The 18,308-nt window shown below is 36.1% G+C and overlaps 3 protein-coding genes across 7 annotated transcripts; 2 read left to right on the top strand and 1 right to left on the bottom strand.

The window, feature by feature from the left end:
- Positions 1-46: 46 nt before the first annotated feature.
- glo (heterogeneous nuclear ribonucleoprotein glorund) lies at positions 47-4,347 on the top strand. Of its 3 annotated transcripts, none has more exons than XM_081980500.1 (8): positions 47-190; positions 1,450-1,688; positions 1,742-1,882; positions 2,052-2,190; positions 2,939-3,153; positions 3,328-3,345; positions 3,553-3,728; positions 3,784-4,347. In XM_081980500.1, exons 2-8 carry the CDS (start codon positions 1,451-1,453, stop codon positions 4,000-4,002), a joined length of 1,146 nt encoding a protein of 381 aa, XP_081836626.1. In that variant the 5' UTR covers positions 47-190; position 1,450; the 3' UTR covers positions 4,003-4,347. The 3 variants fall into 3 exon arrangements, with proteins under 3 accessions (XP_081836626.1, XP_081836625.1, XP_081836627.1); XM_081980499.1 differs by having other exon boundaries at positions 3,325-3,345; XM_081980501.1 differs by lacking the exon at positions 3,328-3,345.
- A 72-nt stretch (positions 4,348-4,419) lies between these two features.
- Positions 4,420-5,517, bottom strand: PCNA (Proliferating cell nuclear antigen). The gene is made up of 2 exons (XM_081980504.1): positions 5,168-5,517; positions 4,420-5,108 (listed from the first exon to the last, which is right to left on the bottom strand). The coding sequence occupies exons 1-2, from the start codon at positions 5,386-5,388 to the stop codon at positions 4,547-4,549; spliced, it is 783 nt and encodes a 260-aa protein (XP_081836630.1). The 5' UTR covers positions 5,389-5,517; the 3' UTR covers positions 4,420-4,546.
- A 228-nt stretch (positions 5,518-5,745) lies between these two features.
- On the top strand, positions 5,746-18,256 carry Fak (protein tyrosine kinase 2 Fak). 3 transcript variants are annotated; one of them, XM_081980492.1, is made up of 14 exons: positions 5,748-5,907; positions 6,672-6,771; positions 6,821-6,976; positions 7,034-7,820; positions 7,870-7,980; positions 9,345-9,527; positions 9,579-9,989; positions 10,046-10,378; positions 13,280-13,709; positions 13,740-13,920; positions 15,415-15,561; positions 16,799-17,026; positions 17,079-17,389; positions 17,455-18,256. In XM_081980492.1, the coding sequence occupies exons 1-14, from the start codon at positions 5,888-5,890 to the stop codon at positions 17,636-17,638; spliced, it is 3,582 nt and encodes a 1,193-aa protein (XP_081836618.1). In that variant the 5' UTR covers positions 5,748-5,887; the 3' UTR covers positions 17,639-18,256. The 3 variants fall into 3 exon arrangements, with proteins under 3 accessions (XP_081836617.1, XP_081836618.1, XP_081836616.1); XM_081980491.1 differs by lacking the exon at positions 13,740-13,920 and having other exon boundaries at positions 5,746-5,907; positions 6,665-6,771; positions 13,280-13,416; XM_081980490.1 differs by lacking the exon at positions 13,740-13,920 and having other exon boundaries at positions 5,750-5,907; positions 13,280-13,416.
- The last annotated feature ends 52 nt before the right edge of the window (positions 18,257-18,308 follow it).

Raw genomic sequence — 18,308 nt, 5'->3', positions numbered from 1 at the left:
TCATATGAAGTTGACAGATGACATGTAGTACATCAGTTGTCAATGTTGTCACTTGTGAAAGCTGGAGTGGCTGGATATCACTGATCAGTTTAATTGTTTGTTAAACAACATTACAAATAATTTGGTAATTTCAATTTTAGAGTGTCTGTGCGTGTCTAAACGTTTAAAAAAACTATTCGAAGCGTTAAAGGTATGTATCCTAGTTTTCTGATGCCTTAATTTGTATGAAAACGAGCACAAAATAAGGTTGGCGTCACCTATTTCAGGCCTGTAGGTTGAATGCCAAATGTAGCTAGTTTATGTCTCCCTCATCCTGAAATTGTTGTAAAAAGTACTTTAATGGATAATTATTGTAACATATAATCAACTTATTAAACATATTGGGCATAAAAATTAAATTTTTACAAAGAAAAGTAAGGGTAAAATCTTGGCTTTTTCCAGACTGTTGAGTAGGCATTCACTCTTCCAAAATATAGGGTAGTCTCTATCCTCTATCGCCCTAGTTATTTTTATGCTTAAACTTGCTCTAAACACAAGGTTTTTGTGTTCATCTGGAACCTTGGCAAAATTTAGACTGGTCTTTACTAAAGCTTCTCTTGCTAGACTAATGTTTCTACAAAACATGTTTATTGTTTTAAGGGAGAGTAAGTGTTGTTTTGTAGTCTAAATTTGTCCTCTCACTAAAAGCTAAATTGACAATAAAAAGGAATCATTTTGAATAAATACTGTTAAGGAGAATGTGTCAAGTCTCTTCTTACCAGTGAATTTGCTTATTTTGTCCTATGTGTCTTTGGCCACATTCATTTTCAAGCTCCATAGAGGGAGCAGAGCGTTTTTGACGTCACGATGACGTAATTTGACAGTTGGTTAAATTATGCTTTTGCTAAATTACGTCATCGTGACGTCAAAAACGCGCTGCTTGCTCCATGGAGCTCAAAAACGAATGCGGCCTTTGTTAAACATGGGTTGTGTGATAAAAATGTATTTAGCCCTTCTTTGCATAAGGGCCTTACTTTTACCTCCAAATAAATTTATTCTTAGGATAATTTCTATAGAAATGAGGGAATTGACCAATAGCAGCCTCTGATTTCAGGGTTTCCATATTCTTAGAATAAAGTTATTCTGAACTGAAAGTAGTGGGCCTAAGTCAATTAATAAGACAAATAAGAACACACACGCACATTGAACAATATTATTTATATTTTCAAATAACAGGATTGAAAACTCTAAATACTGCACTGTGTTTTCCATAAATACCCACTTTCTACAAGAATCTGAAAAAAAAGGCCAATCAAACAGCTTTATGGTGATTGTATTGAGGGAACAATCAAATCACAAACAAGCTCCTTGGTTTTGTCTATGGATTGATAGGGTATTTTAACCTGTGCCAACTGATTGACTATACTTCTTTAGTTTTTGTAACTGTGAATTTCTTTCTATCTTTTTCAGTATGTCTATTATCAAAGAAGATAAGAGCTATATTGTAAAACTGCGAGGTTTGCCCTGGTCGGCAACTGTGGAAGATGTGAAAAAGTTTCTTGGTGGTGAAGGAATCGAACGTGTTCACCTTACGTTAAGCAAAGAGGGACGACCCAGTGGGGAGGCGTTTGTGGAACTGGATTCTGAAAGCGCTCTGCAGAAAGCCGAAACTAAAGATAAGGCCCATATGGGCAATCGTTATATTGAGGGTGAGTTTGGAGGGTTTTTTAAGTTGGATTCAGTGTAATTACTCCTTAAGTAGTTTTCAAAGTTAATCGAGCTGAAATGGATTGGATGGTTAAGCGTTCTGGCACTTCCTACAACGGCAATGAAGACGGTTGCGTGCGTCTGCGCGGACTCCCATTTGAATGTTCCAAAGAAGAGATTGCCCAGTTCTTTACGGGTGAGTGCCACCAGGTTTCCAGATTTTTGTTTGGGTTTACTGCTGAGTTTTTTTTGCAATTTTGCGTAAAGGCACTAGTTTCGTTGTTTTACTTAATCACTGTCACTTCTTTGAGGGTTACCTGCGTTGGGCTCGTAACAAATTTGAAACGGGTGGTTTATTTGGGTAGGGTTGGAGATAGTACCCAATGGGATAACGCTGCTGACCGACTACTCGGGGCGCAGCTCAGGGGAGGCCTACGTACAATTCGCGAACAGGGAAGTGGCGGAACGGGCTCTCGAGAAACACAGGGAAAAAATCGGACACAGGTGGGGTAAGGGCGTAGGCCTGGAGAGATCATTTTTACTACAGTTTAGCATGGTTGTTTTTTTCTTTTTCTGTAACCTTTGAAAAAGTTGAAAGGGTCCAAGTTGGGCGTAATTGATTTTGGTTTAAAGTGCGGAAAAAGTCGTGGGTTGGGAGGGAGGGTTAAAATTTACAGAAAACGATCATGCTGGGGTCTTTTCAGGCCTATAAGGGAAAGGGGGGCGGGCGGGGGGTTAACCTGAGGCGCGCCCTCCCTGATTAATGGTACACTTTAAAACTAATATAATAAAATACAAATGATTATCGACAATGAAATTTAATGAAGTTATTGCAGCATTGTGGACGTTAGGTAATGTAACATAAATGTTTCAAACTGGGCCTCTTTCGGAACAATGTTGGGACTGGGGTCTTAGGACGCTATGACTGGGGGGCACAGTACTGGGACCTGGTTTATTTTACATTTGTATTGATTATTACAGAGTGTCCCAAATTTCCAATTTGTAAGATCTGTGGTCATCAATGATTATCTTTTTTTGTAGCATATTTTTGTACTGACTATTTGGGACACCCCGTAAGCCAAATTGAACACTTTTGTATGGAAATTATTTTCTCCAGTGAATCATATTAACTGAAAGTTTTAAAAAACACAATTTCCATTTAAAAGTTTCAAATACAACTCACAACGTAGTTACTACTATTGGGAAATGAGGCAATCCAACTAATACATCAATTATTCTTTGATCCGAACAGATACATCGAGATTTTCCGCAGCAGTTTATCGGAAATAAGTGGGGCCCTTGGTTTTGGCGGTCCTCGTGGCCCTTTGCAACGTGGCGGCTCTTCCAACTTTGGTTCGCGGCCCGGTCCTTACGATCGGGGTGACCGTTTTGGCAACAATGCATCCAGTCGATTTCCTCAGAGGCCCAGCCGGAACTTCAAAGGCGCCAACCTTAGCAACACTTCAAGTAAGTAATGATTTTCAAATATTTAGTTTACCAGTTACAGCTCAGTGAATATATAAATGTCGACTTGATGGTTTCAAATCTAAAACGTCTTTTAATAATCAATTCTATTTGTCAGCGACATTTTTTGTTTTGTCGGTAAAAAACTTGTTTAAAGACTATATTTGTTTTCAGCAGGCAATTCTTCAAAAAAGGGTGAGTGTCGGCATGTTGATGTTATCAATTTAAGTCCCCAAACAATTAAAAGAAACATTTTTGAACTGACTGACAGTTATGTCTATAAGACCCTCACTTCTTAAATATTATAATGTGTTTTAGGTGTAATATTATTGTTGTAATGCAACGAATCTTTTTACGTAACTAGATTTTTATAATTTGCAATAATCAACTTACCAAAATCAGGTAACTGGGTAAGCTTAAATGGCGGAGGTCAAAGACCGGCCCCAATAGCTGCTCCTCCATCTGTCTCAAGAATGAACAATCTGCAGCCACCAGAGAACCTTTGGGCTAACACGCAGAATCACTGCATCCATATGCGAGGTTTGCCATTTAAGGCTTCTGAAATGGATATTGCCGAGGTGATTAATTTCATTTCTTCTGCCGTCTTAAACTGATTATTGTGGTTTGTCACAGTTTTTCGATCCAGTGCAGCCAGTATCGATCAACATTTCCACAGATCCGTCGGGACGTCCTTCGGGCGAGGCTGACGTAACGTTCGCCTCGCACGAGGACGCAATCAAAGCGATGTCAAAAGACAAAACTAACATGTCCCATCGTTATATCGAATTGTTTTTGAATTCTTCGGGGCCCAGTTCAATTGGCGGAGGTTCGCCTGGTAAATTTCGACGCTAAGAAACGCGCATTGCTTAGGGCTTAGTTACGGTATCGTTTATTTTGTGTGTGAAATTCGATGTAGAAGGCGTGTTCATAGATTATTTTTTTATTTTCCATTTTTTGTATTAGTGGCGATTTACATGATTGGCAGTCGGTGACGTAACGACGCATTTATTAGCTAGTAGCTTTATATTGACAGTATATAAGGTCGCAAAAATTCCCCTCTAATGCAAACAATCCATAAGAGTGGAATTTTATGACTGACATAGTAATAATCATTAATTATGGTAAAGATTTATCAGTGTAAGTTTATGAAATGTACCACTCCAATTCTATTGAAATTAAAGTCAATATTTTCCAGTACTGGCAGTTTTTGTACCTTTCATCCAGATATACTACAGTAAGTTGATGATGAGGGGAAGAGAAATTCTCAGGTACTTAAATAAATAACTTTATTTCTACTGGACCAATAATTCATTTTAAACAAAGGCAGGTATAAAAACAGAACTTAAAAAATGAGAAATACACTGTAAATATATAAAAAATAGCATTGTTATACAACTTAATTATCATCTTCTTCAATCTTAGGAGCTAAATAAAACCGTAAATGTCCCAACTCAGGAATCTGATACTCTACAACCAAAGGCACATTTTCAGACATGGACAGTGTAACTTGGTTGCTAAGAGGTGTGGCTTTGGTGAAGGAATTCAAGTACTGACAGGCAAAAGTTAAAGTGACTGGTTCTTGCAAATCAATAATTACTGATTCCTCCTCTTTATCAAAATTGTTGGTCTGAGCCAATTTAACATTGCCAGTACCAATATCACCTTGGGCTGAGAATTTAACTCCCTCCTTAGTGCACGAGATTACAATAGACTCTCCAAACTGTGACAGATCCCTGACAATTCTTGCAAATTCTCCTGCTGGCATTTTTATAATGCAGGAAAATTCAGTTTCAGGAATACCCAAATGTTCTTGATCAAGATTCATTAGTTTCATTTCATAGTCTGAAATTTTGTCTTGCTTCTTTGACTCAAACATGAAGGTTACCATGTCAGCATCATCTTGGGCTTTCATTGTGACTGTATCATCTGGACCTGAACATTTAAATACCTTTCCAAGACTGTAAAGAAAATGAGCATCAATAACTAAAACTGAGCTGGTTAAGTGCTAAAACCTTACCTGGCAAGGTTCATTCCCATTGTTAAGTTCCTGTCACACCGATATTTATCAAAACCATCAGACTTGAGATTTAAGGAAACTAAAGAGACATGGGAGCTGTCCATGGCCTGGAGCTGAATCCCAGACTCTGAACAGTCAAAGGATGCTTCATTTAGGAGATCTTTGATGGCGTCCAGGACTTTTTTGAAAGTTGCACTGTTTACCAACCTTGCCTCGAACATGTTTACACTTTAATTCTGCTGCCACTAATTGTAGATTAAGTTAAAAGAGCCTATTATTAATACTTGCTATAGAGCAACAGCTAACAAAGGAACATGGGCCCCAAATGATAAAAAAAAAACTAAAAAGGCGGTAAAAACATTTACATCAAATGTCATCTTTAAATTGGAGGGAAAACGTTAAAATGTCAGACTAACCATATTGTTTTATTCTGTCACGTGAGTATTGTGGCAATTCTTTTATACGCAGTCACGTGCTAGACCGTTTACAATGTTACATAACCTACTCGAAAATGTTTTTTTCCACGTGACAACACTGACGTTCACGTCACTGTCGATTGTCACAAACTATCAACATAACCTTTCTTTTTCAGGTGATTGAATGATTTGAGGAGGAGTAAATAAATCAATAAGAATTTTCCTTCCTGCAGGAAATTGTTATAAATTACTCAATTAAATGTTGTTGTACAGGAAGTAGCAGCCGTTTGCATGGTTGAAAAAAATGCGTGGAAACCCATTTAGGTGAGTGCAATCAATTTATGATCACATATTTTTTGATAACATTTATTAATTTCTGTTAAATATGCACCCAGTTCAAAAAAGTGGGTTCTCAAGGATTTCTTACTCTACCTTGGTGTTTATTAATTATTTTTATGCTACCCAGAGGGCTGGGTCTACTTCCTAATATAGTTATAGCAGGTTTTATTTTTGTTTGATTTAGGCAGCCTTCTGTTGCTCTCACTTTACATAAGTTATTTCATCTTCATGTTTTCGTATTTTTGGTTGTTGTTTTGTGTGTTAATAGCACTCTGTTCGCAAAGCTTGACATAAATTAACTAAATCTTAAAGCTTTCATACATGTGTAATCAGTTTTAGTGATTTTGTATTTTTCAGTTTGTGAGCAAAGGAATTAATCACAGTACATCTATGTTTTTAATCATAGACATAAAGCTGGCAAAAATTAAACTTTCAAGCTTATGTATTGTGGGTATATTAACATAGATGTTTGTTTTTTTCCATCTGTACTTAATTTTTGTTTGTCCACCTTGATATGATATCAATCACTTTCCTGCCTGATTTTTTCACACAATACAATCAATATACATGATCAAGTACATAATCTTGCAAAGTTGAATGACACAGATTATTACCACTGTGTAATGTGTTCTGTAAAATACCTTTGAAAATACTATTTTTTATAGGTCATAATAAGTGCTGATAAAAAATGAGAAAATTGTATAAAACATTTCAGAGTAAATCATAACTGATTTTTCTATAGATTTCAGGCCTCATGTAGCAGCTAAATCAATTAAACTTGACAGCATTCCATTTATACTGACTATGGATAGATCTGACCCTCTGCCCACTGAAAAGTCAATTGTTAAAGTGAGTTGTTCTTCATTCAAGTTGCTTGTTTTTAAAAGAATCTTGTTAGGTGCATCTTCCTAATGGAGGATTTAATGTGGTCCGTTATGGTGATGGTATTGACATTAAAGGAATAATTTCCACAGTTACTGAAAGACTTTCAGCTGGAAATGGGTGTTATCACTCTTGTTTCGCCATGCGGCTCAATCTGCTGCCATCCAAAGAGGTTCTACTTCTCTCACTTTTAGGTTGCTGTGTTTGCTTAGTTTTATATGACTTTTAGATCTTTTGGCTTCATAAAGATTTTACAATGCAGCAAGTTTTTGATAAATACCTTCAAAGACATGCAGAGGATGAGTGGAGGTTTGACTTGAGAATCAGATATCTTCCAACAACTTTCAAAGAATTGTGTGACAAAGACTATGCCGTGTTCAGTTTCTATTATGAACAGGTTAGGAGTGATTATTATGCAGAATTACACACAAAAATTGATCAAGAGCTGGCCTTGCAATTGTGCTGTTTTGAAATTCGAAAGTATTTGAAAAATATGACTAGTGGCTTAGACAAAAAGTCCACCTTAGAGTACTTAGATAGGGAGGTTGGTTTACAGAAATTTATTCCACCCAGTTTGTCAGACAAAATCAAGCCAAAAATGTTAAAAAAACACATACAGTCACAATTCAAGAAACTGGGCAACATTAGTGCTGAAGAGTGTATGTTGCATTTTTTGGAAAAGCTAAAACTATACACCAAATTCGATCAGGAACGATTTCAAGTGGATTACGGCACTAGTCCAAGTTTTACCATCCCAATTGAACTGATTATCGGGCCTGACATCGGCATTCACGCCACCTCAGCTCGCAGTATAGATTTTAAGCACATAAAAAGTTTACACGTTGAAAAATGCGAAGAGTCCCCCAAGGTGACTTTAAAACTGAAACTGACTACCAGCACCGAAATTATTTGTTTTAATTGCGTCAATTTGGCGGTGGCGGAGAGTTTAGCCGATTTAATTGACGGGTATTGTCGTTTACATTCCGATCGGAAAGAACCAGTGTGGAAACTCGAAGGTTTGTTGTTGTATACTGCTAGTACAAGTTTGTTTATGAAATATTTTAGAGGAAAAACCCGAAAGTAAGGCGGTTCCCAGTGTAAAGCACAAAGGAGGGATTTTACTTGCAGAAGATTATGCTGAGATTATAGAAGAAGGGGATTATTCAGTACCAGCTGGTGAATAAATTATTTATTAAAATTAGTAGTTTTTAGCAGTTTTTTTACTATTAAATGTAAAAGTTTTCAATTAACAGTCAGGTCCAAATCAAGGCAAATGACATTTTTGTTGTCTTTTATTGTAAAGAAGTTTAAAGGCAACACTCTACTAAATTAATTAATTTTGCATTCTTATACAGTGGGCAAGACTTTTGACAAGCTTCTTACTATATTCTGTTCACTTACTTTTGACTGTTACGTCATATCCCTTATCTTGTTTTATTAGAGGAAGATCGAATAAAAATGTGTGTTTCTACAACATATTCTAAAAAGTGTAGGACCATTTTGAAAGTACCATAGACCTCTAAATGCTATTGGAAACCTTCTAAAAAGTGTCAGCAGGTTCTAGAAGTGTTTTAAACCGTCCCAGAACTGTTTTAAATTTACCAGAGGCTTTTAGGACCATTTTGAAAGTTCCATAGACTTTAAATGATATTCAGAACCTTCAAAAGACCTCTGCGAGGGTCTTAAACCTTTCATGAATTGTTTAAAATTGCCATCAGTAGCCTCTGGAAGTGTTTTAAACCTTCTAAGAATTACAGGGGTGTAACAGTAACACTCAGTCGTTTCCACAATAAACTTATTAGGTCTTAAACCTCTCTAAAAACTGCCCAACATGTTTCGAGCGCAAAAGCAGCTCAGGGGCTAATATAAAATTACAAAATCATGCTGTCATTGTGTAAAAGGGGGCAGCAGACCTGGGATTAAGCGTTTATAGTTTTTAAGGCAAAACTTTCCAAAAACCACTTAATTTACAAAAAATTATAATTTGTTTTTAATCATGTAGATAATTACGATTGTTACATATTTAATCCTTAAAAACATTAATGGGTTTTTGAAAAGTTTTCCTTTAAAAACTATAAACACTTAACCCCAGATCTGCTGTCTGCTTTTACAGAATGACAGCATGATTTTGTAATTTTGGTATTAGCTCCTGATGATGAGCTGCTTCTGCACTCGAAACATGTTGGGCAGTTTTTAGAGAGGTTATTAAATTAATAAATTTATTGTGGAGTCGACTGAGTGTTACCCCTGTATTTGTACAGCTCCACTGAGTAAAAATGGACTACTACTCCTAAGAATTATGTAATTGTTGGTTTTTAAACTTTGATTGGTCCATATTCTATATAATTTAATGTAGCCCCTGTCTTAAGTTATAAAACTAACTAATCATCATTCACCGACATACGGTTTTTGCTGGTGATTGTGACGCAACAGTCACAGTTTCTGAACAGACTATATTGTGCACATGTGCAGTATATGCTTAGATATCTTGTGATTGGTCAAAAAATCTCAAATTACCAACCCAACCATCATGTTTGCAGTAAGAGATTATGAACTGAACCGAGATCACATTGAGCTGGGCATTATTTTGGGTAAAGGCCAATTCGGTGATGTTCACAAAGGTTCCGTAACTACCAAAGAGGGCAGCAGTATTCCTGTTGCTATTAAAACCTGTAAAACCGATGCCGATGTCACTACAACCGAAAAATTCCTCGAGGAAGCTTGTACGTTTGCTTTGAATTAGGTGATTTAAAGTGTTTGATGATCATTTTTAGATATCATGCAAAAATTCGATCATCCGCATATAATCAAATTGATAGGAGTTTGTTCGGATTCGCCGGTGTGGATTGTGATGGAACTGGCCAAACTGGGCGAACTGAGGGCGTATCTGCAAAGTAAAAAGACCGACTTACAACTTGAAACGTTATTGACGTTTGCTTTCCAACTGTCCACGGCTTTGAGTTATTTAGAGTCGAAAAAATACGTCCATCGGGATATTGCTGCCCGAAATGTACTAGTCAGTTCTGAAACCTGCGTAAAATTAGCCGATTTTGGTTTGTCCCGTTGGATGGGCCAGGACCAAAGCTATTATAGGGCTTCTAAAGGAAAGTTACCCATTAAATGGATGAGCCCGGAAAGTATTAACTTTCGTAGGTTTACCACGGCCAGTGATGTCTGGATGTTTGGTGAGTTTTTTCTTAACACTACTCTGGTTAATACAAAATGTTGTTTTTTTTTAAAGGGGTGTGTATATGGGAAATTCTGATGCTGGGCGTCAAACCATTCCAAGGCGTCAAAAACAACGACGTAATTGGTAAAATCGAGAACGGGGAGCGGCTGGCGCTGCCTGAAAACTGTCCGCCCAGACTCTACTCTTTGATGTCACAGTGCTGGGCTTACGAGCCTAGCAAACGGCCTAGCTTCAGGGACATCAGGGAAATCTTGCAGGAAATCTTGTTGGAGGAACGTAGCAGCCAGCAAACTACATTAAGACGGGAAACTCGCAGATTGGCCGCCATGTCTTGGAGTTCTACCGATGATATAAGTCCACCACCTAAACCTTTAAGACATACAGGTAAGCCATACTAGTTTTGTCACTTAAATAAATAAATAGATATTTATTGTGCAAACTTCAAGGGGTTACACAAAAGGCATTCGCTGGAGCGTTCTTCCATGATGTTCTTTAACTAGAGATTTATTACAATAATACCCACTAAGTCTATCTATATTTACATATTTAGTTGTATCCAATTTAATCAACCCCTACTCTGTTCTTCAAAGTAAATAGCCTTTAGTTTGTTTTTGAGTGAACTTTTACTGCAATCCACCACTAACCAGTACAGAGGCGAGTTAAATAATTCTATACAGAAATCTAACAATATTTCTTAGATTTAATAGATGCATATCATCCCTTGCTATAATGAGTTCATAAAGGTAGCTTGGAGTTTTAGTTAAAAGTATTTTCTGTATAAACAACACGGTATGTAGTTTTATACGGTAATTCATTTTTAAAATATTGTTACTTACATACAGAGGAGATATATGATCGTATTTATTTACACAGTAAATGAATCTCATACAAGCATTTTGCGCCTTTTGAATTTTTTTTTATATTCATCAGTAAGATATTCATAATAAAGTAAATCACAGTAATCGAGATACGGTAAAAAAAGAGTGTCAACTAGTCTAAGTTTAACCTCAGGTGGTACAATAAATTTTAGGGGATACAGAGATCTCAGGAGGCGAACTCCGTAACGATGTAGGAAATAGAAAACGCATAGAAATAGACAAGAAAGAAAATTTCTTTCTATTAACTGTTGGTACTCTCTAAGCTATTTTCTATCATATTCGGCTGACACCGTCAACAGAAAACGGGAAGCTATCGGTCCTAAAAACATTGACTAATTTCTAGTAATAAAAAATAGGGCTTTTACTTGTTTCCTCCTATTCAGGGTTAATGACAAGTATCAATGACAATAATTTGGATAATTCTACGTTTTTTGCTTTCTTTCTCAGTAATTAATCATATATTTCAAAGATTGCATTCTAAAATAGTCCGTTTTGTTCCCATTATTGTTGTATTTATTGTAGTTCTGTCTTCAGTTTCTTATTTTCTTGTTAGACTATTAATATTTCTCAGTTCCTTGTAAACATGCTACCAATTGTTAAGCATTTTGTGAAGGAAGTAGGATGGGACTTTAGGATGTGTTGATGGAACTCATATAGCCATAACACAACCATTCCATCATGAACAGCTTACACCTTAAAAACAACAACTAATAGATGCATTAACACTTTTACTAAAAACTCAAAAACAATGAAAGGGGGGTGCAAACACAATCAATTGGTCCTCAACCCAACCTTATTGACACAATGTTGACACTGACGGGATAAAGGTTAAAAAACAAAACAATTCAATTTTAGAAGACGACGGAAAAGAAAGATTAACAAATACAAAATTTCATAGCCCCAAGAGAGATAAAATCATAGCAAGACCTCATTCGGTCTTTCTATTTTGCACAACCCGAATAGCTACGTTGAGTGCCGATCTTCGCCAATCGAAACGTAGAGAGTACCATATATAGTCAAATTTTTACCCTTTGAGAATGACGTCATGCAGGTGAAAAAACAGGCATGTCTGGAATTAGATCACAAGTTTTAACCTACAAATGCTCTGAAAAATTAGTGTGTTCAGAAGTGACTGATGATCAATTGGGATGACATCTGGAAACTGTTTCTTTTCGTCCTCCAAAAAAGCAGCACATTTAGAACTAGCATTTGGGCTTGCTCATTGTAGCGCATCATTTTTATACCTTTGATATTTGTTTATATCAAAGTGACAGTAAATGTCAACGTTTTTAATTTGACAGGATGACAAAATTAATAACGTGCCTTTTTTGTTAAAATTGTTTATTTCACATGTTTGATATGCGAGAAACAAAGATGTAAAAAGATGACGTCATTCTCAAAAGGTAAAAATCCAACTATATCTATATTTACATACCTAGTTGTATCCAATTTAATCAACCCCTACTCTGTTCTTCAAAGTAAATAGCCTTTAGTTTGTTTTTGAGTGAGCTTTTACTGCAATCCACCACTAACCAGTACAGAGGCGAGTTAAGTAATTCTATACAATGAAATAAAAAGCAGTCCTTGAATTTCGATGTGTTATGCCGTGGAATATTAAATCTAACAATATTTCTCAGATTTAATAAATGCATATCATCCCTTACTATAATGAGTTCATAAAGGTAGCTTGGAGTTTTAGTTAAAAGTATTTTCTGTATAAACAACACGGTATGTAGTTTTATACGGTAATTCATTTTTAAAATATTGTTACTTACATACAGAGATATATGATCGTATTTATTTACACAGTAAATGAATCTCATACAAGCATTTTGCGCCTTTTGAATTTTTTTTTTATATTCATCAGTAAGATATTCATAATACATCACAGTAATCGAGATACGGTAATAAAAGAGTGTCAACTAGTCTAAGTTTAACCTCAGGTGGTACAATAAATTTTAGGGGATACAGAAATCTCAGTTTTATAAATACGGCTGATATCTTTCTAATGACATGCGCTTCAAAATTCAAACTACTGTCAAACACCACTCCCAAATTTTTTGCCGTTTCTACTTGGGGAATTATTATGTTATTTATATGTATGGCATTGAAGTTGTACACAGGAACCTTATTTATATTGGCTTTTGAGCCTATCAGCAAATACATACATTTAGCCACATTCAATCTCAACCCAATATTTGCCGACCATAGATCTATTCTACTTAAATCCTCATTTATTTTTTCTAACGCCCAACCAGCCGCTTCAGGGTAGAAATTTGCGACTAGCTGGGTGTCATCTGCATACAGGTGCACAGTACAAAATCGGATCTGTGCTGGCAGATCGGCAGTATATAAATTAAAAAGCAATGACACTTAAACTTAAAATAAACATAACTTTTATTTCTAGAAGCCGGACCTAATACTACAGGAGACCTGGTACCACAAACCTACATAGTGGCCCAAAATCCCGAAGTACTGGCCCACCTAATGCGAGAGAATGAAAATCGTGGAATGACGCCGGCGATGTACACAATTCCCGCTTCGGTATTTAACACTGTAGCTGTAGAATTTGGTATTAAGGAAGACATTCCCGATCCCGTGTTAAAAACGCGTCCCATCCCGATACAGAGTCTAAAAAAACTCGATCCCGAAGTACCAAACGCAGAACCGAAATCTCTTGACTCGATCGAGAGCATTTCGCTCACTGAGAGCAACTTTTCGCTGTTGCAAAGCGATAGCGGTTCACGGGGTTCTTCGAAATCAAGCACTTTAGAGAAAAAGTCTCAATCCACTTATGTGGAAAGCTCGAGCGTTCAAAGCCAGTCCAGTTTTAGTTCGTACGCGTCCTCGTTGACCCGCAACGTTAGTTACACTTTAGACGCCATACCGGCCTATCACAAGGACCCGGTTTTGTATAAGAACGTGGAGGTCGAGGAGAGTTTGTACGATTTTGGTGGGGAAAACGTCAAGAGTTGCGCGCATAAGCAACCTTTAATGGTCCAGGCACGGCCTGTCGATAAGTTTTATCATCCACAACCGACACCGCAGGTTTGAAAACTGCAAAATGGCATGTTATTAGGCGTGCTATTTTATTTTCTTCAATTTGAGAATGCTACAAAGTTGCATGCCTGGTTCAGTTTTTTTTGCGAGTTTTTTCAAGTTTAAAGTTGCTTGATGGTGTGATTTTAAAGAATGTTGACCCAAAGGTTGTCCCAAATCCATTGAGTGCGGTTGTTTTAATATATTTTCTTCAATTCAATAAAATGGGAGTCTAGTTTTTATAACTTAATTGGATTATATCTTAATTTAAAATTTTTGTCATTGCTGTCTATTGAAAACGAGTTTTTCTTTCACTTTCACACGCTAGTTTTTTAAAATCAGTATTGTGTTGAATATAAAAAATGTGCAAATACTCACATTTTAAACAATTAATTTCTCTACATTTTGGCAACAACGCAATTTGTTATTACGCCTTAGGGCGGTGTAAAGTGGAATTAGGCCAGCTTGTTTCTCCTTCTTAAAGGAGCACATTGTGGGTATTTTACTTTCAGCTTGTTTTTTGAATTTTTTTTGATTTCACGGCATGTCGAATTGCATGGGTGTTATTATACAGAGTGACCAACCGAAAACTTTAAAAAAACTCCCCTGTATCATTGATTAATATTGAAATAGCGAATTACCTTGTATAGTTGAAATTTTACCTTTTGAGAATGACGTCATCCTGTTACCATCTTTGATTCTCGCATATCGAAATGAAAAATTTCAGCAAAAAAGACACATTGTTGATTTTGTCATCTTGTCGAATTAAAAACGTTGTCTTTTGCTGTCACTTTGATTTAAATAAATATTAAAGTTATAAAAACACCACCACCCTAAAAAAGGGTGGAATTTAAGCCACATTTCACCAACATTTCTAAGAAAATGTCGATCAGAAAAACCAAAATAACTACATTTATGAAGAACACAGAGATCAAATTAATGTAAGATTAAATAGAATTATTATGTAGGGATGGAAATTTTGCAAAAAGAATTATTTGACCAAGTTGAAGAACATTTAAAAAGTTTCAGCGTCATTTCTGCTTTGAAAATATGATGCAAACTATTGGTTTTGAATGGAAATAGCCACAGAAAACTATCTCAGACAGAAAAATCACTATCAGCCAGTAAGTTAGTTAAAGTTAAAAATTCAAGTTTGCAGGTGAAAATTTGTGATTTAATGCAAGATATGCGTGGTTTTTCACCTGTTTTACGTCATTCTCGATGGGTAAAATTTTGATTATAGGAGACTATGTAACTTGATAGAAATAGACATTTAAAACTGCAGGTTTCTTAATTAAGTCCACATGTGCAGCATTGATTTGTTGGGATTGGTCAAGAAAAACCAGCTTTTTTGTTCAATCACAAACTACCAACAATGCTGAGATTATTACGTAAATAATACACAAGAGGACTTTCATGAAAACGCCTTCAATTTGTTCTTGTTTGGCCACCTTTTCTTATATACCCACTACGTTTAATTTTAATAAATGATTTATTTTTTAGCTTACAACCCACCACATCCATAATATGAACGAAAAAAGGCGAGAAATCGTTATTCCTCAAAACGATCGTTTCGAACAGAGATTGAGGCAGCAACAATTAGAGTCAAACGACGATTCCAGATGGCTGGCCGAGTCCGAAACGAATTTGGTACTTTTTTTGTGTTACTTCTGAAAAGATATTAATCTTATCTTTTTGTAACAGAAATCACTCCTGGTATTTTTTTTACAGGGATGTTAAAAAAAATAGATAGTTTATAAGTATTTAATTGTTGAGTGGTTTTTTGATTGACGGTTTTTGAATGTAAGAGAAGTCAAAAAAGCTAACAACAAAACGTTAGATACGAAAGTCTCACCAAGAAGAGCCATTTTCGTATTATTATTTTTGGAGGACGTCTGGCTGTAGCTGAAGGAACACTTGAGCTGGGAAGAAATTTCTTCCAAGAAAACTTTAAAGAATCCGAGGATTCCAGGTTCTTCAATGCCGCATCGGACTCAAGACAATTTCTTCGGCATTGCAGCAAATGGGCCTATCCCACATATCATAAATTTTTGTTTTAACGACTGGAATCGAAAGAATAGGATCAAAAAACTAATTTTTCATATTTTTGAAGAAAAAATTATGGTCGTAAATGTTCCTACATTAGTTTGAATTTGTCCATTAAATTTAAAAGATCGGTTTTGGCGCGCATGTGACGTACGTAATTCTGGGCGATTTTATTGGCTGTTGCACGCCATCTGTTTCACTTCTTGTCGCTGATTGGTTGATAGTGTAGTACGTCACCGGCGGCGGGCGTTTTAAGCATGAGATTAATGTAGTTTTTATCATCATTTTTTTTCTATTTAGACTTAATATTTTTGAAAACAAAAAAATACGGGTATAATATTTTCAATCCGTCTTTGTAGTTATGAAATAAAAAAAAAATTGTGGGACAGGCCCATTGTCCTTTTAGTGCGGAGATAGAGAACGTGACGTGCGGTGAGATTAAAAAGTACAGTACATAACTGACTGTAAGTAGAATAGTAATTGTTTTTTGAATTCAGAATGTTTTTGGACATAACGGTATTGTGGCCCTAGAAGATAATTTTATGCGTTGGCCTAATACAACGTTTTGGCATCCCTGTATTTCTTGTTTTTGTTGAATTTAAATTCTAAATTCATTTTATTTTGTGGTTTGATACTAGGAGTGATTTCTTGTGAATTAAAAATGTCAAAAACAAACGGGCCTTCTTGTGCCGTTGGGGAGAACTGGGACGGCAGTCAGGTGGACATCATTATGTAAATTAACAAATCCAACCCATTTCTCTCCACCCAGGACAAGAAAGGTCACCTAGTGTAAACCATAACACCTTGCCACAATTTTGACCTTCCTGTATAAATTGTCTAGGAAAAACGGTTTAGCCGCGTTCCCATCGATTCTAGCAGTGAAGTTCATTCCTCCTCAAACGGGTTAGATTTGGAAGCGCGCGAAAGCTGCTCGAGTAAGTCTGCTAGCATACAGAACAGCAACGAATCGTTGAATCGAAGTAAAAGTAGTTCCCCCATTTTGTCTACTAGTAGACTGAATAGTTTAGAGAGGAGACATCGGTTGGGAGTGAATGGCAGTGGCTCGAAGGTAAAAAACATTCACATTCGTTAGTTGACACTAGAAAAACTGTAATTTCTAGGAAACTTTAAACCGTGAAAACGACAAAGTCTACAAATGCACCACCGATGTGGTAAAAGCGATAATGCTTTTATCTCAAGGAGTGCAACAGTCCAAATCCGATCAGTATTTAGATCTGGTGAAAAACGTTGGATTAGAACTGCGCAATCTTCTAACTAGTGTGGACGAAATAGTGAGCAACTTCCCCGCCCATATGCTGCGCGAGGTTGAAATGGCGCACAAAGTACTTTCCAAAGACATGACCGAAGTGGTCAGCGCCATGAAACTGGCACAGCAATACAGTAGAACTACGTTGGATGCCGAATACCGGAAGTACGTTCTATTTTCTTGTTTTAAAGTTTAGTTTAGAGTAGAAATGACTAAAAATGAATTTTTAGGGGGATGCTGAGTACGGCGCATATTTTAGCCATGGACTCCAAGAATTTACTGGACGTGATCGACAACTTGCGTGCGCAGCATCAAGAGACACAAAAATCGACAAATGGCGATGACACTTTAGTCGAATCAGTATTGGAAGAAGAGAAAAGCATGGGTGAACCGCAGGAAGAAAGCAACAGTTAGTGATCAAGTCGACGGTAACGATAAAATATACGTATTGATCTTATGTGATATTATTTGCGTATCTGGTGATTTCTGGTTTAGTGTAGAATACTCAGTTTTAACTTAGAATTTTCCCATTTAACATTAATGGGAATCTCTAGGCGAAGCTTTTACGTCGGTCAGTATACTAAGCAGAGCAAACAAAACATTAGACACTTATCGAATATCTAGTCATATACTGAATGAACTTTTTTTTAATAACTTACGTTATTCATTGAATAACTAAAATTAAATCAGACATTTAAACAATAAAATTGGGAAAACACCTGACTGAACGAAGGGTTGGCAAGTAGAAAAATTGCATTTTTTGTCAAAAGAAACGAAATTATAATAGACTGAACGTGAATGAGAGATTTAAATTGTTTTTTTTTTATATAAAAATATTGTTTTCCAGTTGCTTGTGTGTATTATAAATGTGTAAATAAACAATTTTAACCAGTAATTTTGCACTTGTAAAAAATCGAACATTGTTAAATTAATACCGATTTATTTTCTACTTATTGCCCGTAAAATGTAGGTGTATGTAACTCGGTAATTAATCAACGTCCGGCTTGTTTATTAAATATAGTTATTATGTAACTTGTGGCTTACATTTTGTAAAGTTTTTGTTTTTAAATATACAGACACTTGG

The sequence above is a fragment of the Ips typographus genome, linkage group LG5, assembly GCF_016097725.1.
Source record: "Ips typographus isolate SLU linkage group LG5, UJ_Ityp_2.0, whole genome shotgun sequence".
NCBI classification, from domain to species: Eukaryota; Metazoa; Arthropoda; class Insecta; order Coleoptera; family Curculionidae; genus Ips; species Ips typographus.
Note: the sequence above shows the minus strand (reverse complement) of the source record. Positions and strands in the feature narration are given on the sequence as shown.